A 19160-nucleotide genomic window follows, 5' to 3' on the forward strand; every position below is an offset into this window, starting at 1 on the left:
ATTAACTCAGCGTCCTCCAAGAAATATTTCCTGGTCATCCAAAAAAATTGATTTGCCCTTGTTTTTCATCTTCAAAACTGATCTGTGGTCTGCTTGTACAACAACCGCATGTATTCTGTTTATGTGTAAGACCGTCCTTGAATGTATGCACATACAACACTTATGTGTATGTGTGTACAATGTATTTGTGATTGCATAATTGTGAACATGTATTTGTGCATGGTTGTGTGGAAGTATGTGTTAGAGTGCTTAATGCTGGTTGCAGCTTTCTGAACATATCCAGTTCAGTCTTTCTGTCGATGCTGCAGGTTGCTGTGTGTGTTCCAGTAGGTGTTTGTGTGTGTGTTTATGTCTGAGTAAAAATGTGTGTGCTAGTGCTGGTGGCGGCTCCTCATTAGGTTGTCCAGCTCAGTCTTGTTGATGGTGCCGTAGGCTTGGGAATAGCTGCCCAGTTTGGCTCGGGGGTCTCCAGCGACGGAGACGTTGGAGTTACTCTGGAACACCTTCTTGCTGAACCTGATCTGTGGCCGGGCCTCACGCGTCTGGGATGGGGAACGCTGGTTCTGTCCTCCCCACGGCAGACAGAAGACAGATGGAAAAGCAGAGATGAAAAGAAAAGGAGAAGAGAAACCACATTGACAGAGTAGATAGACAAAAACAGGAGAAAAAAAGTAGAAAAAGAGAGAAAAATACATATTAAAAGGGAACTGAATTTTCTTTGATCAAAGTACCTGTCAGTATAAAACATCAAACACTCCCATCTCAGGCTTACAAGGTGGTTTTAAGAGAAATGTTTTCATCCATGACTGTGAGTGTCATTCCTGAACAGGAGCAGGTAGATAATCCCTCTGGAGTGAGGCATGACAGCAGTAGCATCCACCACCTGCCAGGCTGTGGTTTTTCAGTAAAGCAGCTTTGCGGTGGTGTGTCATTTGTCAGAGGCACCGGACAAGTTTTTAGTTGAGTGAAATCGAAGCGCCTCCAAAAAAGCAGATGCAGTGGAACGAGTTGACGGGGCTCTGGTCGTTCGGAGCCTCCGAGAGGAGCTGAGTCATGCGCAGCTCTAATGCAGCTCTAGTGCAAGGTGCAGCTCTAATGCAGCGTGCAGCCCCATGGGGATCTGGAGGAACCCTCAGTACAAAGAATGTGTGGACAGCCAAACATTTAACTCCACTGTAGTCACTGGGGGGCTCAGAGAAAATCATGTGCGCAGCAAACACTGACATGTGTTAGACAGGTGTCTAAATATGCAAACCAGCCTGTCATACATGTGTGTTTGTGCGAGTGAGAAAGCATGCCTGTATACAGCACTATATAACAGAGCAAAAGAAAGGGAACATTCATTTTGCGGCAGTAACAGCGGGGCCAGGTGCAGTAAGACGCAGTGGCAGCCACGGACTGATGAGTGAGGGGGAGGCAGGTGGCAGACTCACCAGACGCGCAGAGGTCACACATAACCCAGACGACACTGGGGGCTCGTCCCGGCGCACCAGGGGGTTGTTAAGAGGACGAGACAACGTCAGCGAGAAGGAACGGACGCGAGCAACAGGAGCCGACCGGCCACGGGCACGACTGTGATCTCCCATCTAAGGGAGAGAGAAAAAAAGACAAAATGGATGGAGTTAGACAGAGAAGGGACTAGAAAAAAAGAGATGGCTAAAATACATAGTTAAGAAGAAAGACTACAGACACAGAAAAAGGAAACACAGAAAGAGGAAAGAAGGATGTGGTGGACATAGGGGAGGCATGTGGTAAATATGTGTGTGTAAAGTGGTCAAAATCAATGTGCGTGTGATCTCCCGTGGCCTTGATTGTCAGCACATGTGGTGAGCAGAGCCTTGTGTCCGCATTATGGATGGAGAGGCTTACCATGTTCCCATTGGCGCCCTCTGCTGGCAGAATAGGGATGTCAGTGGTGGTGACCTGCTGCGGCTGCCTCGTTTGGCCCAGTCCATTGCGCTGCAGCTGGGAGAGCACTGAGGGTTAGAGCATGTGGTTTAGCACTACACCTGCCTTGGTAAGAACCACACATGACAAACACTGTGGACTATCTAATGAATAAGTCACAGCATGTGTATACCAATATCAATGTGCATGCACATGATAAGCTATACAGTGCTACCACTATGTAGGTAAATGAATGCCTGAGCTTGTGTTGATTGTGTGTATGAGCCTGTGTGTGTGTGCGCCTGCGTGTGTGGGTGTTGGCAAGGGCCAACAGGTAAGCTTCCCTCCACTCAACCTGAAGGCTACAGCACCATGTCCCTAATGATTGCACACACCAGAGTCTGAATACTCAGCGGAGGATGGAGTTGATGACTAACAACAGTCGCTATGGACTTAAAACCATCATAATTTATGCGTGCCTGTGACGCCAACATGCACCCAGGGTGGGTAGGACATGTACGATAGTGGTCACATATCATACAACTGTTCACTGTCATGTGCATCTGGTATTGAAGTAGCTTTAAAATATAGAGTTTATATATTTGTATTCAATAAATATCAGATATTATTGTATTGGGGTGTATCCAGAGTATGTAGCTATAACAAAATATTAATGATGCTCTAAATAAAAAATAAAAAAACACTGGGCCACTGCCTATTCCATGCAAATGCCATGGGCACAGAAGTTCTGCTGACTGCACTGGTGAGAAAATAAGGTATGCTGCAAAACTGGGTACTGATGGCTCTGAAGTCACAAGATCACACTTAAACTATTTTTAGAATAACACTCAGTTATCGCTGCTTCTGATAAAAAATGATGTCAGATGTCATTCCTGTTTGCTCAATCAAAGGTAAAACCCTGCCTCTATGATCCCTATTCAGGTGCTCATAAAGGAATGTGGTATGACTGTGTTTTGATTTATGGTATGTAATTGGCTGATTTTATGTGTTAAATCTACCACCCAAATGTTTCTCCCTATCTGTTTCTGAACTTGATGTCTACTAACATAAATGTTCTCTCTACCTTATAGCATGTTCCAATCGCTGATGGAAGTGGAACTATTGCTCCTCACCCCAACCACTCCGCATCTACGCACATGGACAGCTGAACTCTACCTACTCACTTTCTTCCTTTTCTTTCCCTTTTCTTTCCCTACTAAACAAGACTATCTCTGCTATGGGACGCTGCTGTAGTCTCTCCACCTGGTCTGCAAGGAGAAACCCTCGGCCAATCGCACCCACCGCCACTGTAGTGCCGTACACCTACTCTACCCAATACCCTATGCTAGCATTTATAAACAATAGACATTATTGCCACCACTGAAATGTTTCTCTGTCCCTACATCCCTTACCCATGTAACAGTAACCCTATTGACCAGTGATCTGGTCTTGCCTGTATCATGTATTTACCACCGGATGTCTGTATACAGTCGTGGCCAAAGGTTTTGAGAATTACACAAATATGCATTTTTACAAAGTTTGCTGCTTCAGTGTCTTTAGATATTTTTGTCAGATGTTACTATGGAAGACTGAAGTATAATTAAAAACATTTTAGCAAGTGTCACTGGCTTTTTTTGGCAATTACATGAAGTTAATGCAAAAAGTCAATATTTGTTTTGACCCTTCTTTTTCAAGACCTTTGCAATCCGCCCTGGCTTGCTGTCAATTAACTTCTGGGCCACATCCTGACTGATGGCAACCCATTCTTGCATAATCAATTCTTGGAGTTTGTCAGAAATAGTGTTTTTTTGTTTGTCCGGCCGCCTCTTGAGGAGTGTCCACAAGTTCTCAATGGGATTAAGGTCTGGGGAGTTTCCTGGCCAATGGACTCAAAATATCAATGTTTTGTTCCCAGAGCCACTTAGTTATCACTTTTGCCTTATGGCAAGGTGCTCCATTATGCTGGAAAAGGCATTGTTCATCACCAAACTGTTCCTGGACGGTTGGGAGAAGTTGCTCTCGGAGGATGTTTTGGTACCATTCTTTATTCATGGCTGTGTTCTTAGGCAAAATTGTGAGCGAGCCCACTCCCTTGGCTGAGGAGCAACCCCACACATGAATGGTCTAAGGATGGTTTACTGTTAGCTTGACACAGGACTGATGGTAGCGCTCACCTTATTTTCTCCGGACAAGCTTATTTGCAGATGCCCCAAACTACCGGAAAGGGGATTCATCAGAGAAAATGACTTTACCCCAGTCCTCAGCAGTCCAACCCCTGTAACTTTTGCAGAATATGAGTCTGTCCCTGATGTTTTTCCTGGAGAGAATGGCTTCTTTGCTGCCCTACTTGACACCAGGCCATCCTCCAAAAGTCTTCGCCTCACTGGGCGCGCAGACGCACTCACACCAGCCTGCTGCCATTCCTGAGCTAGCTCTGTGCTGGAGGTGACCCAATCCCGCAGTTTAATCATGTTTAGGAGACGTTCCTGGCGCTTGCTGGACCAAAACATCCTCCGAGAGCCACTTCTCCCAACCATCCAGGAACAGTTTGGTGATGAACAATGCCTTTTCCAGCACAATGGAGCACTTTGCCATAAGGCAAAAGTGATAACTGAGTGGCTCTGGGAACAAAACATCGATATTTTGGGTCCATTGGCCAGGAAACTCCCCAGACCTTAATCCCATTGAGAACTTGTGGTCAATCCTCAAGAGGCGGGTGGACAAACCAAAAAAAACTATTTCTGACAAACTCCAAGCATTGATTATGCAAGAATGGGTTGCTATCAGTCAGAATGTGGCCCAGAAGTTAATTGACAGCAAGCCAGGGCGGATTGCAGAGGTCTTGAAAAAATATTGACTTTTTGCATTAACTTCATGTAATTGCCAAAAAAAGCCAGTGACACTTGCTAAAATGTTTTTAATTATACTTCAGTCTTCCATAGTAACATCTGACAAAAATATCTAAAGACACTGAAGCAGCAAACTTTGTAAAAATGCATATTTGTGTCATTCTCAAAACTTTTGGCCACGACTGTACATACTACGTCCAGATGCTGGCTGTGTATAACCCCTGTTGCTTACTTTCCCCTTCTGCCACACAACCCTCCCCTTCCCCCCTTCCCACCTTCCTTTCTCCACCCAGCTGACCTCAAGCAGATGGGTCCCCCTTTATGTGCCATGGTTCTGCCTAAGGTTTCTTCCTGCCTAACAGGGAGTTTTTCCTTTCCCCTGTTGCCATTGTGCATGCACTAAGGGGGTTTAGGCTCTGGGCTCTGTTAAGCACCTAGAGGCAATTGTATTGTTATGGAGCTATACAAATAAAATTGAATTGAATTGAATTGAATTGAATTGAATTGAATTGAATTGTACATTTGTGCATCAATTGATGAGTAAAGTATGAGTTGTGCAACTTACTAGGAGCATGAGTAATAGGATTGTAGGTAGTCTTCTGTGCACTGGGGCTCAACAGCACACCAACTCTGTCATTGGCTGGTTGTATATGTGTGGAGCCTGGACCACTCTTATCATTGGCTGGTTGTGACGTTGTGTGTGCTGCTCCAGTCTTTTCATTGGCTGGCTGTATATGCGGTAACACTGGACTGACTGCTGGTTGCCGTGTTGCAGGGTTCTCTTTTGGAACATTGGGTGACTCATTTCCCCCATCGCCTCCACTGTCTACTTTCCTAGCGTCCTTTGGGGTTGAGGCCGCCCCGTAAGGCTTTGGCAGTCCATTGTCCATGCAGTCTCCCCTGGACCCTAAGCAACCCTTAGCCTGTCCCTTCTGCTCCTCCTCCCTCCTCCTGTGCCATCGCTTCTGGGTCCACCCACTGCACCTCTTCTCAATGATCATCTATGAGGAGATACAGAGAGGGGGTATATTTTCAGAGCTAATCACCATTTTTGCTCTTCGACTACACACAGACACCCACATAGCTTTGCAACTTCACATGCACACATACACCCCAAACACACCGATATATAAAAAGGCATACACACACTTACACAAGTACATGCATGCACAGGGGTTTACCTCATATAGTTTGTTGCGGTACTGCATGACAGACAGCTGTACATCGTCATCCACAGACAGGGTGACATCATAGTCCAGACACAGCTCTCTGGCTGGGTTATGGAACCTGCAGAGGTACAGGGAATGTGGGAGGAGACGAGGAGAGGGGGGGTGAAGACAGAACTAAATGTTTGTGGACTACCACTATTCAACTGATGGCTTGATCGCTAAACAACATAAATGTATATTTTAACCAATCACTTAAATCAAAAGCTAAGATAAGCTCTTATGTACTCTCTCTCTCTCTCTTACTGTCCCTCTCTTTCTTTCTTTCTCTCTCACACACGCACACACACACACACGCACACACGCACACACACACACACACACACACACACACCAGTGATGCGCGGGCTGATCCAAAATGAGCGGTCACCCGCCGGTGACCGCGGGTAACCCGCGGTGACGAGTCATCAAAAAATATTTTTAATTATATTCGGGTCGAATTCGGTCGAGCCGGTGAAAATAAATAAATAAAAAACTCCCGACGAAACGTTTGTATTTAATTATATTGTAAACATATATTTTATAAAAGACAAATTAGACATCATTGACTGCATAACAACTGGCGCGAAAAAGGGACACGACCTTGCGCGTGGCAAGCACTTGGAGAGGTTGTGTCCCTTCTTAGCACTTGGAGAGGTTGTGTCCCTTCTTCGCGCCAGTTGTAAGGGAGATGGAGTCGGTTAGGGAGAAGTTGAAGAAAGGAGAGTGGAAACTCAAAAAACATGAGAACCGAAAAAGCAAAGTGTGGGAAACATTTGCAGAGGTTATAAATAAAGATGACATTAGTGCTGGCTACGTTATGTGCACTTCGTGCGATACACTCTATAAGTTCGACAGCCACAAAGTCGGCATGACCAACATGGCCCGTCACAAATGTGGCACCGGTAAGCCTTCACAGTCTAATCGCATCACTGCACCAAGACCTCAAAGCATAGATGCTTTCATGCGTGCTGACCACAGGAAAATTCCACTCCAAGTGAAGAGCAAATTTGTGGATGACTGTGTGGACTTACGTTGTACAGATCTGCGCCCTTTCGATATTGTTTCGGGGAAAAGTTTTATTAAAGTGGCCCAGGGTCTCATCAACATTGGTGCACGTTATGGATCAGTCGACGCAGATGCAGTCATTCCGCATAGGCAGACGGTGTGTGACCGAGCAAAAAAACAGGCCACGGTCGAGAAGGAGGCCTTATCAGATGACATGAAGTCGGCGCTTTGTGATGGTGGGGGGGTTGCAATAACAACTGACGTGTGGACTGATGATTTTAACAGGAGGTCCTACACTGTCTTGACATGCCATTACGTCACCGACGATTGGAAGCTGGCAAGCCGTGTTATGTGCACAGTGGAATTTGATTCCACAATGCCCAAAACAGCGTTAAACATCCACAAACAAATTCATGACCAGCTAGAGTCTAATGGAATCACATTTGATCAAGTGGTGCTCGTCAGTGATCAAGGTTCTAACATAAAAGCCGCCCTGAAAAATTACCACTGGATACCGTGCTCAGTCCATATTCTGAACACAGTCCTCAAACACACATTCAGTGGATCTGACATTGAGGAGGTGACTGAGATGATGGACGGGTGTAAGGGCATTGTGAAATATCTGAAGAAAGCCAGTGCGACCACAACTCTACCACATGCCTTAATTCAAGAGTGCGAGACGCGCTGGAACAGCAAAATAGATATGCTCAAATCCGTCATGACACAATTTAGGGAGATTTACGAGCTACTTGAAAGCAGGGGGCAGTCTGAGCGCATGGAAGGCGTTTATCAAAACACACTCACAGCCGTGATTGATTTTTTGGAACCTTTCAAGAAAGCATCTGAGGAGTTGCAGGGAGAGGCCTACCCCACACTGCATTTGGTGATTCTGTGGTTTTACAGACTGAGAGCACACTGCCAACCAGTCTTTGGAGACCCCGAGTACATGGTTCTGCTCCGAAGGCGTGCACATGATCTACTCCGTGAGAAGTTAATCATCACAGACACGCACAAAATCGCACTCTTCCTCTGTCCCCGGTTCAAAAGTCTCAGAATATTGACCGAGAATGAAAGAACCAATCTCCATAGCGTCATTGGCGACCTCATACACCCTGTATCTGAAGAAGCAGCGGACTGTCCTGAGACTCCGACCACAACCACTTCAGCACCACGGACACCTACCGACGAGGGTAAGTGCATTGGCTACGTTATTATTGATGAATGGGATGATTTTGAGGCTTGTAATTGACATGTGACAAGTGTTGGCTTTTATTTCTTCCATAGCCGTCGGCAGTCAGAGAGAGAAAAGACGTAGAGTGGACTTTGCTGAATGGGCGGATGATTCCTGTGGCGGTGTAGGCACACAGGATGAAGTAGAGAGATACCTCGCAGCGCAGTTTGCTCTGTGCGTTGGCGAGGAGGATCCTGTGTGTTCCATCTTCAAGTGCAGCCAGTGAGCGCGCATTCAGCTCTGCAGGCCGTGTAATCGAGGCCAGAAGGAACCGTCTCAACCCAGAGACAGTTAATTCTATTTTATTTCTTCACAGCGCGAGGAAAGCTAAAACTAATTAGCCCAATTTAATGTGTAAAAATTGCACGCAGTGATATGCTGCGCACGCTGCCTTTGTTTTAAATATTCTGTGACTAGGCCTATCTTATTTTGACCAACACATTTTCGTTTTGTGAACATTTTACAAGCTTATTTTGATCAGCAATTAACACTATTTCGTTGTTTCAGCCCAGGTTAGGCTTATCATATAGGCTATCTTCAGTTTTCGTTTTGTGTAGCCTATTTTTTATTTGCACGAATGCACATTATTTAGGCCTACCTGTTTGAGGTGAATAAAGTTTTTTGAAATATGTTATTCCTGCCTTTGTGTTTGGGAGGGTTTCAACGGAGCATCCACTTTGACGGAAATCCTTATTAACTTTTGCATGAAAGCTGCGGGATGAAAACAATAGGCATAAGCTAAACTAATAATGCTGGTTCCCCACGCCAAACAGCATTTAACGTCATTGTACACGTTTAATGCGAAATCTATAGGCCTACTGGGTTTTGCATAACCAAATACCGCTAGCTAAACAGCATAAACAACTTTTTTTTTTTTTTTAAATAATAAGCGGGGCGGTAAGCGGGGCGGGTACAACATTCTAATAATTCATATTTTCGGTCGAGTTGCGGTCGAGTTAGTCGAAAACGCCTGGCGGTCGCGGGTCATTTAGACACGTGCCCGCGCATCACTGACACACACACACACACACACACACACACACACACACACACACACACACACACACACACACACACACACACAGTACCTGGACACATATGGGTGCTGCAGGCACTGTTCTGCAGTGAGCCTCTTCTCAGGGTTGAACACTAGCAGACCCTTCAGCAGGTCAAGAGCATCAGCATCCACTTGAGTTCCCACCAGCTCCTCAACAGGGACCTGAGGCCTGATGATGCATACCCACTCACAGTATGTTATTACACCACACACACACACACACACACACACACACACACACACACACATAGAATATACATAGAACCCATATACAATGTATTGGACCCCCCCCCCCCCCCCCCCCCCCCTCAAACACACATATACAGTGTTGTTTACAAATGCACACACTCATGGGTGCATGCAATAACAATAAACCCAACTGCCTCCCACAGTGCACCCATACTCACCTAAGCAGCATCCTTTGGATCACAGACGCGCCATACTCTGACCGGATGGAGATAACGTCTGCAGGTGACAACACAACACATTCCCATTCAATTACCCCATTCCCATTCAATAAACATGCATCAATCAATAAATACTTCCAGCAGAAAACTGACAGTATTTACAGACTGACTTAATCACTGACACAAAGAGGATGGACAAGAGCCAAACAGATGCACGGGCAAAGGTCTTTTATCTCCCAGAGGCTTTGGGTTGAAGTGTATAAGAACAAGCATTCTTACTGTAGAATAGATTTGGCCCTGATCAGATATGCTATAGAGCACCTCAGATAAGTAGGAGGTCCGTTGAGTTGGGAAAGACAGAGAGCACGTGTAGCACAGGATGCACTCACCCTCAGGCGTGGGGTGGGGCACGGCGCTCATGATCTTCTCGATCTGGTTGATGGTGGAGGTGCCGGGGAACAGCGGCTTTCCCAGCAGCATCTCGCCCAGTATGCAGCCGACACTCCACATGTCCACCCCCTTTGTGTACCTGTGTGGACAGAGAGGGGGAGATAGACAGACAGGACACGGTGACCACTTGAGCACCTCAGCCATCCATCTCCATGTCTATGATGTCTATGATGTTCTGTCACAATATGGAATTTGACACGTTTATTATTTGTCTAGCTATTATGTTTTATGTATTTATGATTTCTAATGTCATACTCCACCCAGAAGAATGTGTCTGAGAGACAGCAAAAAAAAAAACTTGTACAGTCATAACAGTCATATACTGTACATACTGATAACATCAGATTATCTGATCACATCTTTCAGCTCAATTTATTTTCCTGTCATAAAAAAAAAAAGTGAAAGTCCTCTCTATGGCAGAGGTGTAGAGACACCTCTGCATTTAACCCATCCAGGGAAGTGACACACACACACAGTGAAGTTACACACTAACCCGGAGCAGTGAGCTGCCATTGGCGGCGCCCGGGGAGCAGTGAGCTGCCATTGGCGGCGCCCGGGGAGCAGTGATCGGGGTAAGGTGCCTTGCTCAAGGGCACTTCAGCCGTGGAAGTGGGCATGGGAGAGCAGTGGTCTACCACTTCCCCCGCCCACATTTTTCCTACCGGTCGGGGATCAAACCGGCCACCTACAGTTTCCGGCCTGAAACCCTAACCAGTAGGCCACGGCTGCCCCGTGTAAGACACAAGAGAAAGCGAGCTACCTACCTGGCAGACCCCAGGAGAATCTCAGGGGCACGGTACCACCGTGTCGCCACATATTCTGTCAGAGCGGGATTCCCTGCGTCCTCCTGCGTCTGGAAGAGGGAGCGTGCTAGGCCGAAGTCACACAGCTTCACAAAGCAGTCTGTGTCCAGCAGGATGTTTGAAGGCTGTGTAAAACAAATAATCAAACAGACAAGCTAAAGCCCATTTATCTCTCCATTATTCTGCAGTACTTTAAAGCAGCAACAAGGAGCACTGATGAAAGTGCATGTGCTTTTTGGTGCGTCAGTTGGCGAGGTCCAACCTGAACCACAGACCTGCATAGTTCACACTACATAGTGCACACTACATAGAGTCCCTCACAGGACCATACACCATGGCAATTCATTTCAAGATGATAATAGTACTTGTTTACGACTAGGAAAATGATTGCGTACTATGGCGTCTCTTTAACATATAGAGGAATGTAGAATGCTTTATGGCAGCAACACAATGAACAGGAGACCAATCAGCAGGTGCATATTGGCTAACAGTCGATATTCCATTTGTGTTCACGGAAGGCTGCATCGGCATTCGCACCTTCTGGTCTCGGTGGATGACGTTTCCTGAGTGCAGGTATTTTGTGGCTTTGAGGAGCTGGTACATGATGTAACGCTTGTGGACATCCTTCAGCAGGTTGCCCTTCTTGATCACAGCATGCAGGTCCGTGTCTGCGTGGAGAGGCAAAGACTGAATGCCCAGAAAACAACAAATAAAAAAACTACACCTGGAACGCGTAGCTGGTTCAAATACACACAGATCATCCGACCATTTGAGAAGGCCTGGAGGGTCAGTGAATGTGTAAACGTGTGCGAGCTGGCCAGGCCTTTGTGCAGTCGTGTCGACTGTGTGTGTTCAATACAATGTCTGTTTGCGATGATCACAATCAGGACTACTGTTGCCGTGGCTGCGTGCCATTAACACCGCTAAGGGTAGACTCGGCTGACGACGCGAGCAGGCAGCAGTGACGCACAGGCTGAAGTCTGCCCAGTCATGCTCAGCTGCTCTGTTTACATGTGGTAGCTGCAGGGGAGGGGCCTCAGTGTCAGGTGACACGGTCGACTCACCCTCTACCTAAGGATCTACGTAATCTATAGAGATTCTGGGAACTTTTCTGTGAGCCTGTGTTAAACCTTATGCTTTAATAGTGCTGAGGGTTTTCTGTGTTACAGTCAAAGAGCGTCAGTGTCAGCAGAATAATGGGCCCTCCTACTGTATGTTACACTCAGATAAGCACAGCGCACTGGAAAACAGGCCCTAAGAACAGAGCAATTGACCCGCAGCTGGAACCTTTCTGAAATGGTCCCTTAAATTCCACTGCCTACGCAGACTTCAGGAAAAAGACCCAAGACCTGGAAAAACACTCTGATAACCAACCGCTTACAACTGGAGCCTGTCCCTTCTCTGAGATGTGGAATCGCCTTAGGCTCACAACACAGCTGTCACATACCAGTTTTACTGTCAAATGTGTCACAAACAATCATGAACTTTTTTGTAGGGTTTGTCGTAGTGATGTGTGGTGATATTCTGGGTTAGGAGTTTTATTGTTGTCTTACTGTACCTACAATTTCAAGAGAACTTCACATGGCTAATCAAAAGGATGCCTCACCCATGTACTCAAACACCAGGTAGATGTCTTTGTCATTATGGGCACGGATGACATCAAGCAGCTTTACTATGTTGGGGTGATCTCCAAACTCCTGCAGAGACAAATATAAATAATATAATATAAAATATATTATATAAATAATACAATATTACAATCATTTATAAGGTCATGACAGCATCAAGCAGGTAACTTTTAGGAAATGCGGGGAGGTGTTTAGCATGTGACCTCATAATGACTTTACATAACAGGTATGTTTTGAGTTAGCAAAGCAGAAGATAAGTGCTGATGTTTGTGTGTGAGATGGGGATTAGTTCAGAGTTGTGACTGCATATAAAAAAACACCGGATCAAAGCCAGATGTCCTGAGTTTCAAACATGACATTTCTCCTCATCAAAACACTCTGTTTCACCTGTACTGTATAGCTGTGTTGTTGCTGTGTTTAATTATTTAAAAATACCAAATGTATTGACAATCTACAAAGTTTAGCTTATTGACAAAAAATCTGCTGACAAATTAAATTACCTTTTATCTTGATGACCTTCATACTGACAGAGAAACTAGTCATATGTTCAGTGGTGTGAATGGAAAAGTTATTGCCAAACTAATGAGGTTACTATATAAAGGGTCAGGGGCCGTATTCACAAAGAATCTTAGGGCTAAAAGTAGCTCATAAGTGGCGAATTTAGGAGAAACTCCTAAAAATAATGGGCGTGTCAGTCTTAAATGTAGGACTCCTATTTTTTTTTTACAAAGAGCAATTCACAAAATATTTTATCCCTAAAAGTAGCACCTAAGTCTAGGACAGCTTAAAACTCCTCATGAGGACTCCTAAGTCACTAAGACCTATTCACAAAAAGTCTTAAAATGGCTGAAGCCAGACGCAACGTATTGGAGACAATGAACGACTCTGAATTGTTGAGAAGATATCGCTTAAACCGTGAAGGAATCAACATTTTACTAGAATTAATGCGGGATGCAATCACGTCTCCAACTAATCGAAACAACCCAATCAGTCCGGAAGTTAAATGTTTGATAACATTAAGATTTTTGGCTACGGGGAAAATGCAACTTTGCAACGAAGACGACTACAGAATATCGCAATCATCAGTAAGCCGATTCATTCATCAAACAATCACCGCACTCTGTAGACCACACATTGTTCAACAGTTTATCCGGTTCCCTTTGGACAATCGCCTACTTCAAAGGATCAAGGTCAATTTCATGGCGATTGCAGGAATGCCTGGTGTCGTGGGTGCCATCAATGGAACACACATTAAAATAATTAGGACGTCTTTGTAATAATAAGGACGTCTTTGTAATCCGCAAAAAGGTACATTCAATTAATACACAGATAGTGTTTGATCCAAATTTCACAATCATAGATATTGTTGCGAAGTGGCCTGGATCTACTCTACGATTCGCGCATTTTAATGGACAGCGGTCTGCGCCAGGTTTTTGAGCGGCACCATGTACCTGCTGGATGCCACTTGTTGGGTGACAGTGGCCATCAATGCAAGACATGGCTTTTGACACCCTTCCTCAATCCACAACCGGGAGCACAGTTGAACTACAACATGCAAGTATACGCATGAGGCCTATTTTGGTGACACAATACCTGTAGCCGCGACGGCTCTTTTAAAGTCCACTCCGCAATCTCCATCCTACATTGTGACTGGAGCGCATACCACCGCTTCTCGCAGTCATCGACATAGCGACACACGGCAGGGAATGAAGCATTTATGTTAGGCTAACACATATGTCCTCCCATGCCTCACGCTTCTTTTTTGTGGTCACCCCACAGCCAAATTTAGCTTTTATAACTCCCTTCCTCTCCAGCACACTCTGGGCCATCATGGACAGTTGGTCCTGGGACCAGTTCGACTTTCTCTTACGTCTCGCCCTCGTTTCGTCCATTATGACAGGAGGACTTAAAGGGCCGTATGGACTGATATTTGAAGTGTTTAAGGGCTGGAAATATGCCGATTACCTAATAGTTTGCAGGGAGCTTTAATTATTACTTCCTTGATTTCATGCAATTTCCGTGTTTTTTTTCAGCAATTTCTCTTTCCCTAACGTGCAAAGCGTCATTCTCGTTGGATGCACAAACTTGTCATCATTGTAACGGGACCGAGCGGTGTCGCCGTGTGCGGGTGGGTCTGACCAAAACTCAGAGTCAAAGTAGTTGTAGGAGCTTTATAGATAAAGCAGGACAAAAGTATTTACAATCCCCAGTACAAGCTTCCCCCCCCCAGTGAAGACAAGAATATCCAGCTCAGTCAGTCATCTGCTTGGCCTCACACACAGGAGGGCAAAAATCAGCAGTGCTTCCACTCTCTCCATCAGAGTAAAACCCCCAGCTCCTCACATTTGACAAACCAACCGATACATATACACCAGGGACCAACACCATTTACAGATAGGGGGTACACTTCATAAATCAATCAGTATACAAAATACATGAAACACTCTAATAGAAAAATGGGTCATCATACAAGATACAAACAGCTTCATATCAAGTCCATGCATTTCAATCAGGTTTCCCTGTAGCAAAATACATACACAACACAGCTGCCGATTGACAAGTGCGATCTCCGTTATCCCCACTACTACCAACCGAGTAAACCTGCCCAATCTCCCCCCGGAACCAAATAAAGATTCCGCGTCTCCCGTCGGCACCCTTTTCTCCGGGACCAATGTTTTTACAGCCTTGGACACTAGCTCAACTGCGCATGCCGCTGGTAACTTACACTTCTTATCCCTCTCGATGTTTCCCTACAAAATAAATGTCTTTACCATGTATCAAAGTCTCTTGTATGTATTCTGTATGTCCGTTAAAATGTTTTTGCATTTGAATGTCCGTGTACCGTGCGTTGAGTGTATTGTGTATCGTTGTCTACTGTGCCGGAATGGCACCGTTTCTGTGCGGTCTCATCCAGACCGTCACAATCATGCGTGTGCATTCTGCTAAGTGCACTATCCATAACTATTTAATATGACTTAATTTGAAGCCTAGGTTATTCTCTTATTTTCTGTTAATTTAGTGGGATCGTTAGGGGGATGTTAGGACTGAGTTTTGAATGAGAGCGCCTGTCAGCAACCAATCACCGTACGCACCGCTTCTAAACTCGTGCATGAGAATGGACGTCATCCATAGCAACAGAGTTTTTATCTTAAGCTTAGGAGTTGGTATTATCCTTAGTATGAGTAGGTCTCAGAGCCGTTGTGAATCACTTTTAAGAAATTACTCCTACGTAAAAGGTTTTAGCGCGAGTTAGGAGCACTCCTAGTGGTAAGATAAAAGGCTTTGTGAATACGGCCCCAGGTCTTTACACCCCCGAGCAACCCAGGGACTCCACTGTTGCTATGGAGCCACAAATACACAGAAGAATTTGATTAGCCTTTGATTGTAATTGTGGGCTTTTATTGCAGTGGACCATCCACTGATGAGAGTAAGAGCATGAGTGAAGAGTTGCATTGAAATCGGTTATGTCAGGGGGGGATCATCTGGACCTACAGCCATGAAAAAATGTTCTGGTACTTGGATGATGGAAAGCTCTCACAGTCTTGTGTGCTTACCTGGAGAAACATGATTTCTCTGAAAGTTCTCTGCAGAAAACACAAATAAGATGGTGTTAGTGAATCATTTCAAAAAGTTGGTTTCTTTAAAGTTCCTCTACTTTGGTCATCGTCATTCTTGTACACACAGACATACCTGTGCATCGGTGCGATTCCTGAAGGCATCGAAAATTTTCTTGACAGCGACTGTCTCGCCTGTCTTGCGATCATTAGCTTTCCACACGATCCCGTAGGCCTGGAAACAAAGATGGACAGATTATGCGCCGGGCAAATAGGAAATTCAGCTGTAAAGCCCAATGGCAAGTTGGGTGCAGGGAGATGACAGACATACTACAGTGAAACAACCACAGATACAGGAACAAACATAGTACACTGTACACATTTGAATAAACAAATACCAGGACATATTAGAATGTGAGTGTCAAGAAGTGAGAATATGCTTGAAAAATCATATCAGTAATTATGCCAAGACACTATGTTTGAGTTTAACATTGCTGACGGAATGGAGTTTTTGAGTAGGTGGACTCTAATGATTGGAAGGCTGAACGGCCAAAGGAATGGGAGCGAAACACATGGGCAAAGGATTACTAGAGTTAAGGCTTTACACAAAATCTGCAGAGTGAGCAGTTCACACAAGCCCATCTGGTTGGCACCCTTACAGTTTGTTATCCCAGTTAATTATGCGGATCACTGCGGATCATGTAAGTAATCAGCCGAGGCAGCAAAGTGATTGGTGCTAAACAGGTGTGTTTCTGAGAACGCAGCAGCATAGGTGAGTCACATGGCCTCGCGTGAACGAGGAGACTGAAACGAAGCGCTCGCCCACGTGGCAGTTAAAGTTAGTACACACTCTAGAGAGGGCAAACAAACAAACCAAACCCAGCATGACGCGGGAGCACACGGGTCTGCAATGGCACAGAACCAGCCTTTAAATCAGTCATCCTCCACTGATGATCATTAGAATAGAAAGCCAAGGGGAGGTGGAACAGAAGGAGGAGGGCGAGTTGTGTCTATCGTAAAAGGCCCCCGTGAAGAATGAATACAGCACACTATTGTTTAGTGACTCCTTTCAGGCATGATGTGCGGATGGGCAATTCTGCCATTACCACACGCAACTCAAACTTTTCCATTGGCTATATGTTCCATAGCAATTTGCAGTAGTGAAAAAACAACTAATTGCTTTTTCGTGTGGAAAAGATTCTATGTAATCCAGGCTACAGCTTTTACAGAATCGATGGAGAACTTCACAAATGCAAATCTTCAGTCCTTTGACAAATGTGCTGAGTTTTAATGAGAAAGAAAAAAATAGTCCACCACAGCCAACACTTCAATCTATGTCGTAGGCCTATGGTCTATGGACCTTTGTTTACTAATTAAATGCAGTTTTTCTCGTAGGCAGGACTGTGGACTGGACTGTAATTTATAATCTTGGCAAATCTGGCTCTGGTCGTGGGCTTGTTAATCATGTTTCAAACTAAGTAAGAGCTTTCAATCACTAGTCATGATGGGTGGGACTGTAATCATAGGCCTGAGAAACGGCCCCAATTTAGGAACATGCAACATGGTTAATTCCTTTGAATGCTTTAGGCCTGGGTACAGCTCTGAAGCATTGACTGTCCAGAAAGAGTGGAAGCCTAACTTGGGATCAGACAAACTGGCACACTGATCCTCCCTTAAAACATTTGATTAAACTCATAAACTCGAAACCTCACCTTGTGAGAAGATTAATCAAGTATTTCAAGTATTTCTTTTATGAGTACTTGCCTGGATTGGATGTGCAAACGTTCTCAATTCTCGGTAGGACTGTTCAACACAGGTTACCACTGTCTCCAGTAGGGTGCTTCATGTAAGAACTACATGCTTCGGGGGTTCAATAAACCACCACAGAAATCCTAACCTCTTTTTCAATTAATGTAAAAATAAATACCACAAACAAATGCAGTTCATTGAAATTAGATGTTACGATGACAGAAACATCAGCCAATACGAATATCATCTTTAATGTTAACACCTCTTACAGCAACAAGCACTCAACCTTCTGATTACAGGTTCATATAGAATTCCAACAGGTGGTCAACAGGACTCTGACAGTCCTGTTAGCTTCCTTCGCCTAACAATGCTCAGCTCCATCAGATGGGCTCAGTACCAAACAGTTAACACACCTGTGACATAGGAGCTGCAGTTTCCACCTGTCCCTGAAGCGGAGGGGGTCACAAAACAACACTCGGGAGGATTCACACCTGCCATTCTAGTGTCTGCAGCAAGACCGCACACACACGCGCGCATACACACACACTCACAAACACACGCACACGCACACGCACACACACACACACCTGCTGTCCAACTCTTGTGGTGTATGTGTTCATTGCCACAACTGTTCATCTGTCTGTCCCGATGACCCAAGACAGTAACAAAATTAAGCAAGGGATGTATTTGTCATGAGCCCCGTTTCACTTTGCCGAACTGTGACAGTATCATACTTTAGAAATTGCAAGACTTCTTCAGCAAACACAATAGAGAAAAAAAATCACTGTGAACGTACAGTCTACTAAATTCACCTCTGCTTAAAACCTGGATGATCTTAATGGCGAATTACATACCGAAAGAAACAGCTTGTTCTTAAAGAACACAAAGCTGGTACTATTGACAAAAGCTGTTGTTGTTTTGGTCATTAACCTAAAAACGCCCCAGGAATGTTCACTGATGTAACAGGAAAGTCGTGAAATGTTGCAAACTTCATTTCTGAGTAACCATTTCAGTGGCAGTTGTTGCATACACGTGCTGTCTATTTAATTCAGAGCATTTTCAGACAGCAGCTATTGTATTTTCAACAATTTAATAGAATCAACAATTTAGTAGAACCTAAAAAAAATATTTACAAAATAAACAGAACATCTGGTTTACCAGTTGTAATTCGCAATATGCTATACAACCACTGAATGAAGCCCCGTTTCACTTTCCCAAGTTTTTTAGATGTGAGACATGCAACTCACCCCTTTTCCGAGTCTTCTCTTCACTTCATATTTCACAGAGATGTGGTCTTCCACTTCTGTGACATTCATAGTGTCTTTCCGACTT

General features: G+C 44.8%; 1 protein-coding gene across 1 annotated transcript; it reads right to left on the reverse strand.

Annotated features, from left to right (window-relative positions):
- Nucleotides 1-371: 371 nt before the first annotated feature.
- mapk15 (mitogen-activated protein kinase 15) lies at nt 372-19144 on the reverse strand (the record flags this gene model as incomplete). The annotated part of the gene is made up of 14 exons (XM_080858710.1): nt 372-563; nt 1434-1586; nt 1870-1965; nt 5492-5737; nt 5918-6023; nt 9269-9406; nt 9645-9702; nt 10034-10173; nt 10859-11022; nt 11435-11565; nt 12504-12594; nt 16080-16109; nt 16216-16314; nt 19076-19144. The coding sequence occupies 14 exons, from the start codon at nt 19142-19144 to the stop codon at nt 372-374; spliced, it is 1713 nt and encodes a 570-aa protein (XP_080714836.1).
- Between the last annotated feature and the right edge of the window lie 16 nt (nt 19145-19160).

This window comes from Sprattus sprattus (assembly GCF_963457725.1).
Source record: "Sprattus sprattus genome assembly, chromosome: 20".
NCBI classification, from domain to species: Eukaryota; Metazoa; Chordata; class Actinopteri; order Clupeiformes; family Clupeidae; genus Sprattus; species Sprattus sprattus.